Source organism: Chanodichthys erythropterus, chromosome 8 (genome assembly GCF_024489055.1).
Source record: "Chanodichthys erythropterus isolate Z2021 chromosome 8, ASM2448905v1, whole genome shotgun sequence".
Lineage (NCBI taxonomy): Eukaryota > Metazoa > Chordata > Actinopteri > Cypriniformes > Xenocyprididae > Chanodichthys > Chanodichthys erythropterus.
Window position 1 is genome coordinate 6855076 of NC_090228.1, and position 17862 is coordinate 6872937.

The 17862-nt window shown below is 36.5% G+C and overlaps 1 protein-coding gene across 2 annotated transcripts in view; it reads right to left on the reverse strand.

Moving 5' to 3' along the window:
• The window catches only part of dock4b (dedicator of cytokinesis 4b), a 120871-nt gene extending 103746 nt beyond the window's left edge, over positions 1-17125 (reverse strand). For both annotated transcript variants that reach the window (XM_067391638.1, XM_067391637.1), the window contains exon 1: positions 16963-17125. In XM_067391638.1, the coding sequence (XP_067247739.1) occupies positions 16963-17005 (43 nt within the window). In that variant the 5' untranslated portion in view covers positions 17006-17125. The remainder of the gene's footprint in view (positions 1-16962) is intronic.
• Positions 17126-17862: the final 737 nt, after the last annotated feature.

Below are 17862 nucleotides of genomic sequence, written 5' to 3' on the forward strand. Positions count from 1 at the left end.
GTCCAAAACATCTTATTCTTTTCCAAGTTGAGCTGTAAAGAGGAGCAGTGCTAAAAGCACGCCTAATGGACTTCACTCTCGCTCATTTTTTTCCCTTTTGTGGAGAATTTTTCATCCCACATCGAGTCCTAAGCCACTGGCATGCCAGGAGCGTCTGGGACATCTGCTTTAGCTTAAGAGAATCAATAACTGCCCCTTCCTAGACTCCTATTCATCCTTATATTCCAGAGCTCTCTGGGGTGCAAGAATAACGCAACGGGCAAATACAGACAGTGCCTGCCTGCCTGGTCACTCCGAACAAATCTTATTCAGGATTATGCATACACTAAACCCACAGTGTTTGTTTTTCCAACCTTTCCCAAAAATGGCAGGAAAAAGTAGTCTAAGGTGCAAGCAGATAAATCCAAGCTATGGAAATCTGTGCATGTTAAAGCTGACCTCTGAATGATGCACGTGGTTTCAAATTCCACTCAAGCTGAGAGGTTAGAATGCCTGGTTGTTTTGCCAAGCGCCGCATGCCGTTTACGGATCATGTAGGATTACTGCACAAGGTTGAAGTATGTCGCATGCCGAAAAACTGATAGCTCTGTTTTTCCCCAAGTGTCCAAACTTCCTCATACCATCAGGGAACGTGAGATCTTAGCACATACTGGCAGTGCCCACCTGCATATTTTCAAATAGATAACAGCATAGTAGAAAGTGTGACAACTAGCCCTGGTGCTTTTCATAACAAATTAAAAGAAGCTTAGGCTGACTGCTCGGTGAAATTGTAGGCAAAATCCAGTAATTCCAATAGGAAGCCACACAAATGGGAGTTTCCTCACACAGGTTTCATTATCAAATTGGTCATGTGAATTTGCCATGTTGACCAACAGAAAGCTGCTTGGTTTGAAAGTGAAATTGTGACTTCACTCTAAACCGTGTTCCTGCAGGCTTTATTTCGACAGTGCCTTCAAATGCAACTAGCTTGACTAATTTATTTATCCTAGCCTCTGTATGAACTGAATTGATCGAGTGGAGCAAATGAAGGCCGGGGATGGGGGGGGGTGTCCCAGTTTCTGGGCCGAAGTGGGTCAACAGGAGCCATTTACACCCTATAAACATATCTGCAATTAAATAAAGCTAAGAGAAAACACTGTGGAGCCTGACAGGTAAGGTGTGAAGGGTGTAAAAGCTGGCAGATTAATGGAAAAGAAAAAAGAATATGGGGGTTGGGGGAAATGGAGTGTGGTCTGTTTTACTCCATCCCATCACAAATACAGCAGTAACACCTGATGCATTATAGGAATTAAAGCTTTAGTGAGCTACTGTACTGTCAGTGCACCACATAAATCCAAAACATTGGAGTAAACACACTTGCATAACTAACAGCAGTGGTTGGGCTAGTCTCACATAGCCAGACCTTTGCCCATGCAGCTGGACTGAATGCCCAACTGTCCCAGAATTTCTCTAGGGCAATGGAATCAAATGCCAAGTGAACCTCTAGTCCAGAGGTGCCCAAACCTGTTCCTCTACCTACCTGCAGAGTTCAGATCTAACCCTGATCAAACACAGGTGTCTAATTATCAAGTGCTAGTGAAGATGTTAATTAGCTGGTTCAGTTGTGTTTGATCAGAGCTGGAGCTGAACTTTGCAAAAAGGTAGATCTCCAGAAACAGATCCCTGCTCTAGTTTATTCAGGATGGCATCTAAAACCAAACACTGATTAATCTCCTCTGTAATCAACTAGGATTCTCCCAGGTAATGCCTGGTAGGGGCCATACCAAACACAGCATATAGGCATAATATTTAATAATAATAATACTAATAAAATCAAATATAATAATCATTAATATATTAATTTAATTGGTTAATCTAGAAGTTTGATTAAAAAAATTCATATGAGTGTGGCTAAAAAAAAAATAAATAAAAAAATATGACAAAGATTGCAGAAAAATTAAGGCATTGCTTTTGTTTGTGATGGTCTAGTTTCACAGAAAACAAAATGCAGTGTGGTTTAGCACCAACTGCTATTTGGAGATATCAAATATATGTGACATGCAGCATGTCCCCTTTACATTCAAGTATTTATAGCATCTTTGCTCATTAAGCTAAGCTACCTCAGTGCTAGCAACCACAAACACTACCCGAGAGCCCAAACCGGCAGAGAATGAAAGAGAAACAAGTTAGTGAGCTTTCTACTTTCTTTAGATAGTCTCATTGTGAATTATCACCTGGAAAAATACACATTGGTCATCTTTATAAAAGAAATAAGTTTAGAAGCAAGCAGCAAGATCTTGCACTGTGTAGTTTATGGATGGATAAAAGTGTATTATGAAATGTAATGCATTATAAATGAATAAATTGTGAATTTATACTCTGAAATAGTTAAGTATTATTCTCTCAAACATTTTCCATGGTTTTTACTATTACAAGCTCTCAAGGTTAACTAATCGTGAAGTGTTGATTATAGCATTACATTTAGATCTACGGCATTATTTTAGATCATGGCAAAGGTTGCAGTAGGGTTGTACGTTATGAGATTTTCACAGTATGATAACAGTCTCAAAAAATATCACGGTTTCACGGTATACGGTATTAGACAATCTATTATTATTATTATCATCAGTTAAAATGACTAATGAAAACATTCATTTGTTGTTGTTGTTGTTGTTGTTGTTGTTGTTGTTGTTGTTGTTGTTGAACAAATGCTTTATTATAACAAACTTGGAAACATTTGTTTGTTTTGTTTATTGAAATTTCAATAATCAAAAACATATAATCAATTAAATTTAATAACTGATTATGGATTAGAATAACAATTTATATTTATCATTAGTAATTTATTAAAATTTAGAAATTCTAATTTGACTTAATTCTTCTGGATTTTATGATTTAATACAAATATAATATAAAAAAGGTGGTAATGAAATTAATGCATAAAACTTTGCCAAAACATAAAAGTTTGCACAAGTTTGGCACTGCAATGCAGGGTTAACACCTGCTCCTAAGCAAGGATTCATAACCTGGGGTAAAAAGTGGTGTTAACTCCACTTATAAATTCCAAATGTGAAATGTTCCTTTTACCCGGGGTTAAAAGCGGTGTTTAGAATGACAATAACCTGGGGTTAAGCACAGTGTGAAAAGCCTTTCTGTTTTTAGAAGAGAAGTAGATTGAAACCCCGCCTCTGCAGAAGAAATCAACGCCTACATTATCATTGCAATGTTAGGCCTGCCCACTGGCGTGTTAGTGAGATGACGAGGAGAAAAGAGCGATACAGGACTAAAAATAACATTACCTTTCAAAGAATCCTAGGAATATGGTTATTTACTGTATTTTCAGCAATGTGAATGTCTTAGTTGAGCATTATTTATTTGTATTCGGTACATTTCACTGTGTATTCTTTTGTAAATTGATCACAATTCGACGGAGGCTTTGCAAACAGACTTTTACAAAATGGACTCCACAGTAATGCAACAACATGTAAGTAACTGTGTTAATTCTAATGCCTGATCTGATATGTAATGATTCATGTACAGTCAGATGTTCTTTGTTTATAAGTTAGTAAATCAAACCAGTGACTTAACTGTCAACTTTATGTTGTTTCTCTTAGTAGGATGAAAATAATGTTATTTAAATGGTGATTAAATTATTAATCGGAAATTGAGTTGCAATGACGAGATCACTGCTTTCATGAGCTCAACAACATGTCTGTGATCGGCTTCAATGTTCATCACTGCAACCTTAGGCTTGTAACGATATACCGGTATGGCGGTATATCACAGTATGCACATGTATGTACATTTGCTTAACGGTATTGGGAAAAAAAAAATCAGACGCAGAATCTCACCTGCGCATACACAACATCATGACTAAACTCTTAACTTGCTCTCACACATGTACAACGGAGACAATGTCAGAGACAGAGGCTGCTATCCCACGTCGAAAAGTAAGCTCAAATTTGCAGTATGGGAATATTTTGAATATAGAAAATAAATGCGGTACCTCTGAGGACTACCTCTGCGGTAGTCCTCAAGGATAGATATCCAGTTTGCAGAAAGCAGAACAGTAGCTGCAAAAGGAGGAAACACATTGAACATGTTCGCCTATATTCGAGAACACCATCCATGCAGATGCAGGTATGTTCCGTTAATAACTTGTATGGTTTCTGTGATACAGATGAAATCCCGGAATCCAGTCATGAAAATGAAATTTACAGTATATCGCAGATGTCACGTAAAACGCGCAATTTGACGGATTGATGAATAAAATGAAAGCAGAGCTGTACAATAGATCAAATCGCAACATGGTCTACTGTCTGTGCATATTAAAGTGCAAAAACATACATTTGTTTTGCATGTCTCTGTGTGAATGAGTGGCACAGTTTTGTGTACTACATACTTAAGTATGCGCGACGCACATATCGTTTTCAATGTTTGCCGTCTCACGATCTAAGCACATAAACACACAAACATCTCTCAGAGCAGCCTTGGATAACACTTAATGAGCATTTCATGTTATTTGAGAAAAAAAATAATGCTCTAAAACTCAAAGCTCACTCAAGTTCACTACAAACCATCAAAATAAAAGTCGAAGAAATTGACAGAATGTACTTCTCAAAATAATAATAATAATAATAATAATAATAATAATAATAAAAAATTATTTAAGCCATTTAAGAAAGATATTTTTTTGTTTGTCCATGTTTTAATTAATTCTCTGTTGTGCAGCACTTTAACAATTAATTCATGTTTTAAAATGTAATCAAATGAAAATTTAACAATTTTTATGTTTTGGCAAAGTTTTATGTATTAATTTCATTACCACCTTTTTATATTATATTTATATATTATATATTTATATATTTATTAGAGATGCACCGATTGATCGGCCAGGGAGTCAGTCTCACTTCTTACCGATTCGGAGCCGATCAGGGCTGCGTTTCCCAAAAGCATCGTAAGCTTAAGTTGATCGTAGCTCCATTGAAACCAATGGAGCTACGATCATCTTAGGCTTACGATGCTTTCGGGAAACTCACCCCTGTTTTGTTACCAGTGGCACAGGCAATAACGTCAAATGCGCGTTCCTGCTCTCTTCTCTGTCACGGTGGACACAACCACGCGGGCGCCTCCTCTCTCTCACTCGTCTCATTCGCTCCAGTTAAATAGTGTTTACTGCGCATAATTTTAGTCATATTCCCGCAGGTTTCGCGCTCACACCGAAAGCGCGCACTCCACTAATCTATATTAGTGAAGCGAACAAGCCACACTCAGTCTCAAACAGATATAGAAGTCAAACAGTCACAAGTACCAAAATAAGCGCCTTCCTGCACTCAAACTGTCAAATACATACACAAGTATGTCAAAACCAGCGGCACAGGCAATCTTGGCAAGTACACAGATAAACACTGTCAGCTTTGAATCGTTAAATAGCTAAGAAAGTGAACCCATGTTGTGTGTAACAGTATTGGGTCTGTTGAACACCATTTATAAACTCTTACGGTGTGTTCACACCGCCGGCGGCGAGAGCGTCTTGGACGGTGAGAGCGTAGAGGAGAGTTGAAATCAGGTTAACTTTATGGTAATGAGCTATGACGCGGCTCGGCGGCAACCAATTAGAATGTAGAGGTCCTCGCTTGAGAGGCTTCCGATTGGTTGACGCAACTTGTCATTTACTTTGGCTCTGCTTTGACCCTCCCGTCGGCGGCGGTTTGAACGAACAGTACAGCGTTGTTGACGTAAATTATGAGCAGTGTGAAACGTGAAGCAAGATAACCCAGAATTCCATTTACCCAGGGTTTAGAATGACCCAGGGTTAACTATTTCAAGTGTGAAAAGTCCATTGACTTTGTTTTGATTAATTCTGGCTCTCATCTCTTCTATATGTGCGGCATAAACTCTGACACAGCAGAAGGCACGCCATTATGCCCGAGGCTCCCGTCTTCATTATAAGAGAGCCGTCTGCATTTATTCACTGTACTGCTCATCTCCCAGTGGGTCGGACACTTGGCCACACAAAGGAGATACATTACAGTTGCCGTTGCTGAGTGGCACTTCATTTAAGACTTAATTCGCACCCTGAGGGAAGTCAAATAAGGACACCAGGTGGAGAACTACCAGGGGGCGAAGAGCTGCCCCAAATATCTGGGTCTCCAGCTGATCCAGGCTGCTTTCCGTAATGGCCAAAAGTACGGGCCCGACACAGATTCTTACAGTATGCAAGCCACTGCGGCAATCTAGCATTGGAATGTGACAAATTGGTGTCATACAAACATTTTTTGACAATATTTTCTTTTCATAATTACAAAGAAAGGCCTCGTTTGTGAAATGAAAGTGTTTAAAAGGGCAAAAGAAAGTGTTTGAACATAAAAAAGGGCTTGAAGCAAAGGAGGAAATCCCTGAATGCTCGTAAACTGTGTCGGATGCCGCCATCTGAATGCTAAGCAGACCCCATTCAATCAATGATGAGAAGGAGAAAGGAGAACTTGCCTCTATGGACGAACCAACTTCAAATAATGAGAAGGGAATGAAAGTGATTTATTGGATTACTTGAAATCCAACAGAATCTCTTTGCATACAAGCAAAGGGCTTCAACAGAGCAAATCATTTAAAAAACAAAGAATCCCATAAAGAAACACTAGTTAGAGAAATGGCACACTTTCCTGTCAGTGAATAAGTAAGTACACTTGATCAATCAATCAATCAATCAATCAATCAATCAATCAATCAATCATCATAAAAAGAGGCTGTATACTACAGCAATAAGCCATATGAAATCATGTGTTCAAAGGGGCATTTTTCTTTAATTTTTAATGTGCTACATGTGGTTAAATGTGGCAGAATGGCTTTAAAGGGTTAATTCACCCAAAAATGAAAATTCTGTCATTACTCACCCTCATGTCGGTTCAAAACCAGTAAGACCTTCGTTCATCTTCAGAACACAAGTAATGATATTTTTGATTAAATTATTTATTTATTTATTTTTTTAATCTCCCATATGAAGCAATGAAATTACCACATTCAAGGTCCAGTGGTTCAACCTTCATGATAATTTCAGTAATTTGGTAATGGTAATTTTGTTGCTTTCAAACGGAGATAAAAAAAAAAAAAAAAAAAAAACCTCTCAAATTTCATATCTTAATTTGTGTTCCGAAAATTAACGAAGGTCTTACAAGTTTGGAACATCATGAGGGTGAATCCTTAATGACAGAAATTTCATTTTTGGGTGAACTATCCCTTTAAATGTGGTTCATCTAATCAAAATTCAAAACCATTCGTATTATAAATGGCGTTAAAACACATGAATATAAGAGGTTTCACGTGACACTAAATTTGACATATTTACTCTCTTCCAAATTACTAATGTTTGCCATGCCAGGTACCCCAGCTATATTCATGGTGAGAAAAGGGTTTAAAAAAAAAAAAAAAAAAGATTTTTAACCTTTATCATAGATAAAATAATGAATTCTAACAGAGTTCAATCTATCACAGTCCATCAAAATATGCTTCAGTGATAACGGATTCTGGCACGAGGGGCATAAAGGAGGATCTTCACCCTTTAACAGAAACGTCAAACTACTAATGAAAACTCAAAAATCTAAAGTGTATTTATGAATGCAAAAAAAGGGTTTCTGTGGCATCTTCTAGTACAGCCATAAACCAAAGCAACTGCACAAGTAACTAAGTCTCAAATCAATAAGGTCAAAATAGGTACACACAGCAAGGAAGAGATGCATTAACAATCAGCGGGGTGTTAATTAGCCCTGCTGTCTACTTGTAAGAAGACATGCATTAGGTGGGAAAAAGGGTTTTGTGTTCATATAGTATCCCTGAGAGGGAGTACTGCCCCATTCCTGCCCTTACTAGGGGGTAAAGTGATCTAGATATATCACATCATCAAGTCTGTGAGAAAGTGTGGCAGCTAGTCTTAGCGAGATATGTGAAGGCAGTGAATTTGGTGCGGTTGCCTTGACAGCAGCAGTCAGGCGAGGATACGAATGCTGTATTGCATCCCCTGACAGCTTAGATAACAGCTAATGGCCTCTCAGGTCCACTTTCAGTTCGTTTTCCCCACGGACAGAGCGCAGAAAATCTGTTGAGACATGTACATGTGTGCAAGTGTCTGGAACGAAAGATATATAAAAAAACGTGTCCAATCTGTTCCAACTGATATAGAAGGAAAGACTGACCGTCTGTTAAAAAGATAGTTCACCCAAAAATAGAGATTTTGTCATCGCTTACTGGCCATTGCTTTTTTTAGGTTGCTATTTTTTCAGTAAAACTGTATTTTTGAAGAACCTTTAAACAGTAGTTATTGTAGTTCATAGTGACCCCATTTGAGATCTTTAAAAAGCACCATAAAAGCAGCCCACATGCCTGAAGTCATACAATAGACCAAAAAGGAAATCAGAAATGCGCATCAGCATCACTGACATTGAATTTTGGACATGAGCTAATCTAGATTGAAGATTCTCAATGAAATCCATCTTAAATTTCTGTCTGTTCCTCACAAAAAGCTATTGTATGGCTTGAAATATTGAGCACAATTTGTAAGGACCATTTTTGCTTTTTTGCCCTTTTTGGAGCTTGTCAGACATTGGCAATTGTCATTAACTTGTATGGAAAGATTGTTGAGAAAAGTTTCTGCTTCTGCTTCTGCTTCTCATAGTGTGTTCGGAACAACATCATGGTAAATAATGCGAATTTTCATTTTTGAGTGAACTATAGCATTAACATCTGACAGTTAAGTGCATATATTATTATACATCACCTACGTGCACACCCATGACAAAAACACAACATGCATACGTATCATTTGACATACACCAAAATTACAACATAATGACACCCTAGCACCTCTGTATGCCATGTTTACAGCACATCGTCTCTCATAAGCGGTTTATCACCAGGGTCAGGGTGAGCAGAGATCACAGAACCATCTGAACAGAGAAGACCAACCAGTGGGATACAGGAAACTTCAGGCGTCAGCTGTGAGGAAAGCGGCTTAATGAGGGGCAACTCTGTGGGTATGAAGAACACGGAAGAGCTGGCGAAAGCTCAACATCCTGCAACTAAACATATGTTTGGCTTGTTAGGATGCTGTCACTGCAGGTTTAAAGGCAGCTCTGGGTGTACAACTCGTTTTATCATCATCCTCAAACACACTCCCAAACTGAGTGCAGACAACAGAAGTCTTAATCAACAAAGAGAACACTGCATGTCGACTTTTAGATGATCCGATAGTGTGAATTTGAGGTGGGACTATCGGTTTGGCCAAATAATGACAAATGGGGGAGCAAAAGAAGCAGAAAGATGGTTTGGAATTGAATTGAACATAAATTATATCAATATGATGAAAGTAGGGCTGGGCGGTATGACAGTATACATTCACCCAAAGCAGCTTCTCTCAGACCATGCGATCATGAATTCAGTTCTCTTTCACGTCTTATTGCACTTGAACAGTAAGACAGACGCACAATAATGTGAACAAATGCCTGTCATGTGGAGTATTCACGTAAACATATGTCTTAAATTATGTAAACAGTTGGGTGAAACAACAAACAAAAGAACTCACTACTCTTCACTGAATCACTTTTGTATCTTTAATAAGAATCAGTTCATTTTTTATTCATGCAGTGAAGACTATGCAGTGTTTTAGTTATACACTTGATTTTTGTAGGGTTTCTTACTACAGGTTAGGGCTGGGCGATATATCGAATGCTTTTGTCACGCGCATTTCGTCAGTAAAGCCGGTTCCCTGATTGCCGCTAAATCGCCATCACCTGCCTTCAAATGGAGCGGCATTTAATAGACAGAGCCGTAGTTCACTGATAAGCCACCCAATATCGCGTTCAATATCTATATGAATCGCCGTCGATATTGAACGCGATATTACGTTCCTACTGTGGCTGAAAGACGTAAAGTTTAATTTAATTTGTATTTATTTGTAATTAATTAGTAATTCTTTTTTTTTTTTTTTTTTTTTCTCTATTGTATTTGTCCTACTATAAAATAAAATAAAATAAAATAAAATAAAATAAAATAAAATAAAATAAAATAAAATAAAATAATAAAATAAAATAAAATAAAATAAAATAAAATAAAATAAAATAAAATAAAATAAAATAAAATAAAATTAGTTAGGCTATATTAAGATATTTATCGTTATCATGAAATTAAATAAGATTTTGGTGATATCGTCCACCCCATCATACTTCAAAATGAAAAATAAAGAAATCATAAAAGTGATTTAAAATGACTTTATTAAAAGTCTCCTGAAATCATATGATTGCACTTTGTAAGGAACGAACCAAAATATTAACCATTATTCACTATATTATTCACTCATATCTCATGTAGGGCAGGAATTAATGATTATTTTTTCAACCGATTAATCTATCAATTATTTTTCAGATTAATCGAATAATCTATAAGAGGGCAATTCCACGCAAAGGTCATCTTTACTATGAAAAAAAAAAGTTTTAACCAAAAGAACAAAACCCTTTTTAAATTGTCCATTTAGGTCTGTAATATACTGTATTAATGTGCTCTAACAGAAATTTTAAGAAAATTGCCTTGTTTATCCACAATATATGTGGTAAGTAACAATGCTTAAATTAAATTTTCAACCAACCATATTTCATGCTTTCAAAAAAGGGATCAAAGACCCCATTTTTTAAACTTTAATTTTAGCAGTAAGCATTGTGTAGAAAGATGGATACATGCCTGAGAAATAAATACACTCATTTAGTCATAACAGCACTGCCTGATGAATTTATAAGGGCTAGAATAAAGAGGTCAGGACGCTTCAGTGCTCTGTCACGTCCGTAACGTTTTAATGATTAAGTTTATGTCATATAACAATTATAAATGCAAATAACTTGAAACTTTATATGCAAAGCTAAATTATGTTTATGCTTATTAGGATCAACAATTCATTTCACTACGTTGCTGTGAACAACCATAATAAGCGTTACGGACGTGACCGTTACGGACGCTTCATATTAAATCCTATGAGTTTGCTTCTTTATATTGCTATCATCTGTTTCAGGCTTACCATATCAGAACATACCCAATAATCGCAATACTCTTTGTGCTTTGTTAGTTTTAATATGAAAAAGGTTTAACTTTCAAATTCAGTCGATTTTATTATTTTTTTTTTTTCAAAAATTAAACAATAGATGTCGCTCTTTAATAGCCTACGGCGTGTGACAGATTAGCTTCTGCAGCGCCTGTAAGCGGCGGATCAGGCGCACATGAACCGATCTTCTCTTCCTCTTGCCAGAGAACGAAATATGAACATCAAAAGGTAGGCCTATATGATACAGTACAACTTATAGAAGAGCATTGTGTCTCATAGGACACTTCCCTCGGGAATTGGGATGTCGCGTTACCTGTTGGTTAAAAATGAATAGCCTAGCCTATAATGATCACAATCCGCGCGATCAAACAAAATGAAAATAATACGATTGCAATAATTTTGACTTGAAATAAAGTTTGATCATTTTGACTCAAGACTCCGCTTTAAACTCTGAAAACTAGACGAAAAAAACCGTGTGGTCATTCATACACAAAACATAAAACTGACATGATTGCGATTGGCAATAGTGTCAATCGGTTCACCTGACTGTGGGGAAAACATGCGATTTTAAACTGCTTTATGATAAACATTAATATTTGTCAATGTATTTTAGCATGCAGTTCTGTAAGAAGGAAAATCATGGTCTCTAAATTGATTCTTGAACAACGCACATGCTTGTCAACATGAGAAATAGGTCTAATCTATAACCTTTTGCAATACAGAGTATAACGTTACATTTGTATAAAGTTTAGTAAAAAGTTGATCAATTGTGGAGTCTTACCATACTGGTATCCCAGATTTCAATATTTGGTGGTGTACATGCTTGCTTGAGGTCTCTGTGAAAGTTTTAAAGCAGTTTTAAAGCAGTCTTCTGTGCCGCTTTCAGACCGGTCACATCCGTAACGGAAAACTGTCACATCCGTAACGTTGTTTTTTCCTCATTAATGCGAACACGAAAAATGAAATAAAATTATTATTTTATGCTCTGTGGAGAGCCAACCCTTCTTTATTCGGTGGGCAGTATTACTTTTGGTTTGCGCAATGTAATTCACAGAATTCTTAAAAAATATGTTGTCACCCAAAACTTAGTGACTTTTTTTGTCACGTCCGTAACGCTGTATATTTCCCTCATCTAAAAAATAAAACAGTTGAGTAGACTGACATTTTTCTAATGTCTGGACTCCTTTGGTAAGGGATTATGAATATATAAATAGACGGTTCAATATGTTGCTATTAAATGCATTCTTTGAGCATTTATATTTCAAGTTTTGACTCCAAATGTCACGTCCATAACGCTGGAATTGCCCAAGATTCAGTTTGGAACGACATGAGGGTGAGTAAATAATGGCACTCCTTTCATTTTTGATGAACTAGTCCTTTAACAGATGTCTATGAAAGCCGTATCTGTAGCGCTGTCTGAGCCAGACACCAGCAGCACTCCTTCCTGCCAAGAGCACAGATAACGAACGTCCTTCTCTTTACATCCATCTCACCCTCATGCATGATCCGCATTCACACAGAAGCCTTTTCCCAGCATTAATGAGGCATTCAGCAGCACACTTAATGACATCCACGTTCCAGCCACCGATTGCGTATTAATAATCTCCCTGTTTTCGTGCACCCTGAACAGCAGGTCAAAGGTCAGAGGGATTATGAGGTCGGGGGGAGTGTGCCTAGTTTAGGATCAATAACAGGATTTGTGCAAAAAGCTAGGCTTAGGTTTCAAAGGATGGGGGGTTTTGGTTTTTCAGAAAAGGTCTCGTCTTTGTAAGAGAGTTGATTCCTGTCTGATTTATGCATATAATCGCAGTCACGAAAGGTGTGAAAAGATGACAGACGAAAGTGTTTTGATTACTTCTCATTAGCTTCCATTTTATAAAGCCTAATAGACCTTAGTCAGGTAGACGAAATATTTTAATACAATATACTTATATCATTGTAGCCAATCACAGACGTATCTGTTGAGCATGTGAACACAATAGTCAATCAGAGGTGTTTACAAATCCACTCAACAGCACTCAAAGCGTCACATTTTGAATATTTCAGTACCAACTTGGTATCGAAGTTGGTACTTCTGACAAAACTAATAAAAACAGGAACTAAACAGAGCGTTACTGACAGTCTTGGAAGAGAGGTGCTGCAACGATGTCAAATTGATATTTTATTAATATTTATTAAAATTATTAAATGGATGCTGCCTTAATATTATTTTGTGCACTTTTAATATTATTTAATACTCATTCGCAGTTTATTTCCCATTTTAGAACATTATTTTAATAAATGCAAGCTCGGCAAATGGCGGATTCGAACCCCCGTTGATCGCGTTAAAAGCCAGATCTTCACAGTAAAAACCTACATGAAAATGCCAGAACATTGGAAGGACACAAATTGGTATAAAAGTATGTGTTTTCCACTCACTAATCCCACTGAAGTTGAAGTCATGTGTGTTATACATGCACTAGTACGTAGCATGTATGTGGGTTATTCCGGACCCAGCATGCTCCCCCATCTGGGGCCTGAGTCATGATTGAAATGGGATATTGTGTCCTGGCTTCCCTGCTGGTCCTTCTGAATGACTACGTCAGCTCTTCTGGGGGCGTGGCCCCAAGTCAATTACATGTGCTGAGGTGTTGAGAAGCCCCACCCTCTCAGATCCCTTGGCTCAGGTCATTACAGAAAATGTTCAATAATGAAGGAATTGGCCCACTGCACTTCCACAACAACCTGCAAATCCCACAGGGAATCACACAGGGTGGCCACTTACACAGGGCGCCCCACTTCCACACAACGTTAATCCCCCCTCACCCGCTCCACACTCCCAGGAGGATTGAATACTATAGAAAACAATGATTAGCCCCAGGCCGAACACATACACATCCATGAAAAAACACACCAGAACATCCCAGTCAAAACTCTTCTGGGCTCACTGAGCATTCAAGGGCACTTTAGACAGCTCCTCTCTGGTGGCTCTGCTCCAAATCATTCATGGGCTGTGTTCACTTTTCAAAGGGTGCATCTCAAAAAGAAATGTCTCACCCAATGTCAAGTGATATTAAACACTGCATAAAAGAAAATTGAGCTTATTTTTAGGGGACCATTAAGATTTTTGCCATTTCCACCCACAAAATTCCAGTAATTACAATATAGTAAACAAAATCATCCAGCCTGGACTTTTTCCAGCAAAATAAAATAAAATAAAATAAAATAAAATAATAAAATAATAAAATAAAATAAAATAAAATAAAATAAAATAAAATAAAATAAAATAAAATAAAATAAAATAAAATAAAATAAAATAAAATAAAAAAATAATCATATATACCTTATAACGCAATTTAATTGCAACAAATGAGACAAATTAATATGCATAATATTTAACATTATATAATATTTGAGTACTATGGCAATAAAAGGCCAAATATCAGGCCCTTTATTAATGGTCATAAAAAAATACACTGCATTTTCTGCATACATATTTCCTATATTTTTATTCTTATTTCTTATATTTTATTTTTTTATATTTTTCATTATAGGATGAAATGAATTATGATCCATGTTCTTGCAATTCATAGAAATTTGAAAAAACAGGTATTCGCACATAAATCCAAGTTTAAAGTAGCATAAGTAGAAGAAAATTAAAATTTAGACATACATCATCATGCCTGACATGAAACTATCAGCTTCAACAGTGGTGCGTATTAAAAAAAATAAATAAAAAAATATCAAAGTGGTGGGCACAGGTTTTTTTTTTTAGCATTTCTAAAAATTGGTAAAACTAGGCAGGCTGATTCATAGAAAATATCCACAGAAGCTTAAATAGTTTCAAAAGTTAGTCATATTCCACCCTCAATCTATTTCAGGCTCGCAGTTAATCACATTTGTCTTGCGAAATGAATTCAGCAAAGGAAGAAATGCACAAAAAAAGGTTCTGACAAAAATGTGGGTATTTCCACCCATTCAGCGTCTGTGTCTGTTTCCTCAAATGCCACGGCTGTCAAAAACAACATTAGGGCGAAAAAGATCATCTCTTAGTTCCTGTTAGCAGGTAAAAAAAAAAAAAAAAAAATCTTAAAAGGAGGGCCATTGAGACTCTTACACGACTTTGCCTTGATTTAATTAGCAGTAATTAATCCAATTGAGGGCTAATTGGCATCTTATTGCAGTAACTGTGGGGGTTCATTCATATTTCATCAGTGGCTGAGAGTCATTCTTCATAAGTGCACCACTCGCCAGCCTCCAATTAAACACTAAAACATGGATTTTGTTTCTGGAAAAAGATCAAACGCAAAAATACGAAGCCACTGGATATAAAACCCAAAATCCCTGTTGGGGTGCGAGACCCACTTTAAAGTAACGGACGTGGCGAAATGACAAAATCCTCAGAGAAATCACCATAACCCAAGACAAGAATCCCTGAAGAGAAAACATTTGGTTTCAGTCTAACAAGCACTTTCTGCCCACAGATTTGGGTCTCGTTGCTTACAGTCTCTGAGCTTTGAATACATTTATCATGAATTGCTTTAACCAGCTGGAGAACAACAGGAATCGCTGAGACAGCCTGATGACTACAAATACTTGCATTACATAAAAAACACATAAAAAAAGCATCACTCAAGAGAATCAAATTACATGAAATGACAGAGAGATAGACTTAAAAAAACAAAATTACATATAGTCAAAAAATTGTACGGCTTCTCTGGAGTTGTATCCTTATCAAAATACAGATAGACTAATAATTTACCAACATTTGACTTTATCATTTAAAGAATCTTCAGCATTTGGGCACATCGATAAATGCAGACACTTTATTCTCAATGCATAACCAGTTAAACTTAGCAATTTAGTCTAATACAAATCACAAAACAAGCAATGAAATTAAATAAAGAAAATAAATATGCATCCATTTAGACCATACAGTGTATCAAAGTGCAAAATTTTAATATAATTATTAAAATATTTATAATATAGCTACTGGTCTGTGTGCACAAACCTGGAAGAGCTTCTGAACATATGCATGCAGTAGGCTTCTTTAGAAATGAAAATTTAAAACATAAGTAGTAGCATAGGGAAAATCAATAAATTATGAATAATTTTCTGCCATTGGGAGAATAATACAGTATGTATTCAATAAAAAGTAGCTAATCGTAGTCTAATTACAGTAGTTCATTTTTGGAATCTGATTACGTAATCCAGATTACATGTAATTAGTTACTACCCAGCACTGCAGATCTACACAGACAGAGAGAGACACACATACTCTCTTCATCAAGATTTAGCAATGGTGCAAAACCTTAACGTTACTTGACCTAATCTCACCAAATGTCACCAATCCAGTACATGGGCATTCATTACTTTTAACTAAAATATGCTAGATAAAACAGAAATCTTAATGAAAATCAAATCATGCTGACATGAATGTCATAGTATTCATGGATAACACAAAATTCATTTCACATATGTTCTAATTTGAATGACAACAGACCACTCATTCTCCGCTTTTCATTTATTCTGAAGCGTCTATGTGATAGTAGCACTGATTCTCACAGTTGTTGTATTTCACTCATATAGTCTGAAATGTTAAATAGAGGGGTAAAAAGGGCAAACACGTTCAATCTAGCAGGGGAAATGCACTATACAGGACGTGAATATGATGAAATGTGTTTATTTCCACTCAACAACACAGTTAAACAACACAAACCCTAACCCTAACCATCGAAGAAAGTACAGAAACACTTGTTTATTTAGCAAACATGTATAAATAAACGCAGTCAACAAAGCAAGCAGATTTCGCATTAGAAATAAAAACAAACAAACACTGTGTGGAGGCAATAGCGGTGTGTGGTACACTGATTCAATAGTAACAGACGCTCAGAGTCGCGTGAAGAATTAAACAGCAAACTTACCGACTCCGTATTTCTCGTGTTCTGTAGGAATCCACATGTTCATGGTGTTTGTTTTGAAAAAAGCGTATAAAACAGCGCAATGTACAGTAATGGTGTTAAATCACGCATTTCTCCAGACTCGCATCATCCTCTCGCGCAGTCATTGTTCAGACCGCTCGAGCGAACTGCGCTGCACGAGACGAGAACACGGCGACGCGCTTTTAGATAAACCAGTGCGCGGCCACTGTGACACTGCATGATGGGAAATGTAGTTTCGTGACGTGCGCGGAACAAAACAACAGCGGTCACAGGACCAGAGAGGTTTAATGAGAAAGTCTGAGGTTTTAGACTGAATTAAAGATTTTATTGCCTCTTGTTTATTATATATATATATATATATATATATATATATATATATATATATATATATATATATATATATATATATATATATATATATATATATATATATATATATATTTGTGTATTTATTTTATGAGAACCATGTAAATTCACTGTCACCTGTGATTTTTTTTTATCTGAATTAAATATTTTTATACAGCATTCATTTATTCATTAATTTAAAGTTGAAATGTGTATTTTCGGCCAAAATAAATAGTAAAAATAATCAGTATATCAAGTTTACCAGATACTCCCTTACACACATTCAAAGACATCAAGCACCTGGCATAATCTATAAATCCCTTAATAGGCTCAGCAAAAATAATTCATAATTTTTTGCCTGCACAAATGATGCAAGACAACATGCTGTAATCCCTTTTATGAGACAGGCACATATTCAGTCAAAACCTTTCACTCATACAGTGAGATGAGCATGTGCATGAGAGAGAAAGGGACGAGGGTTGAAGGGTTCTGGTAAGTGAGCACTGAGTCTGATGTAGATTTTATCTGAATTTCCAA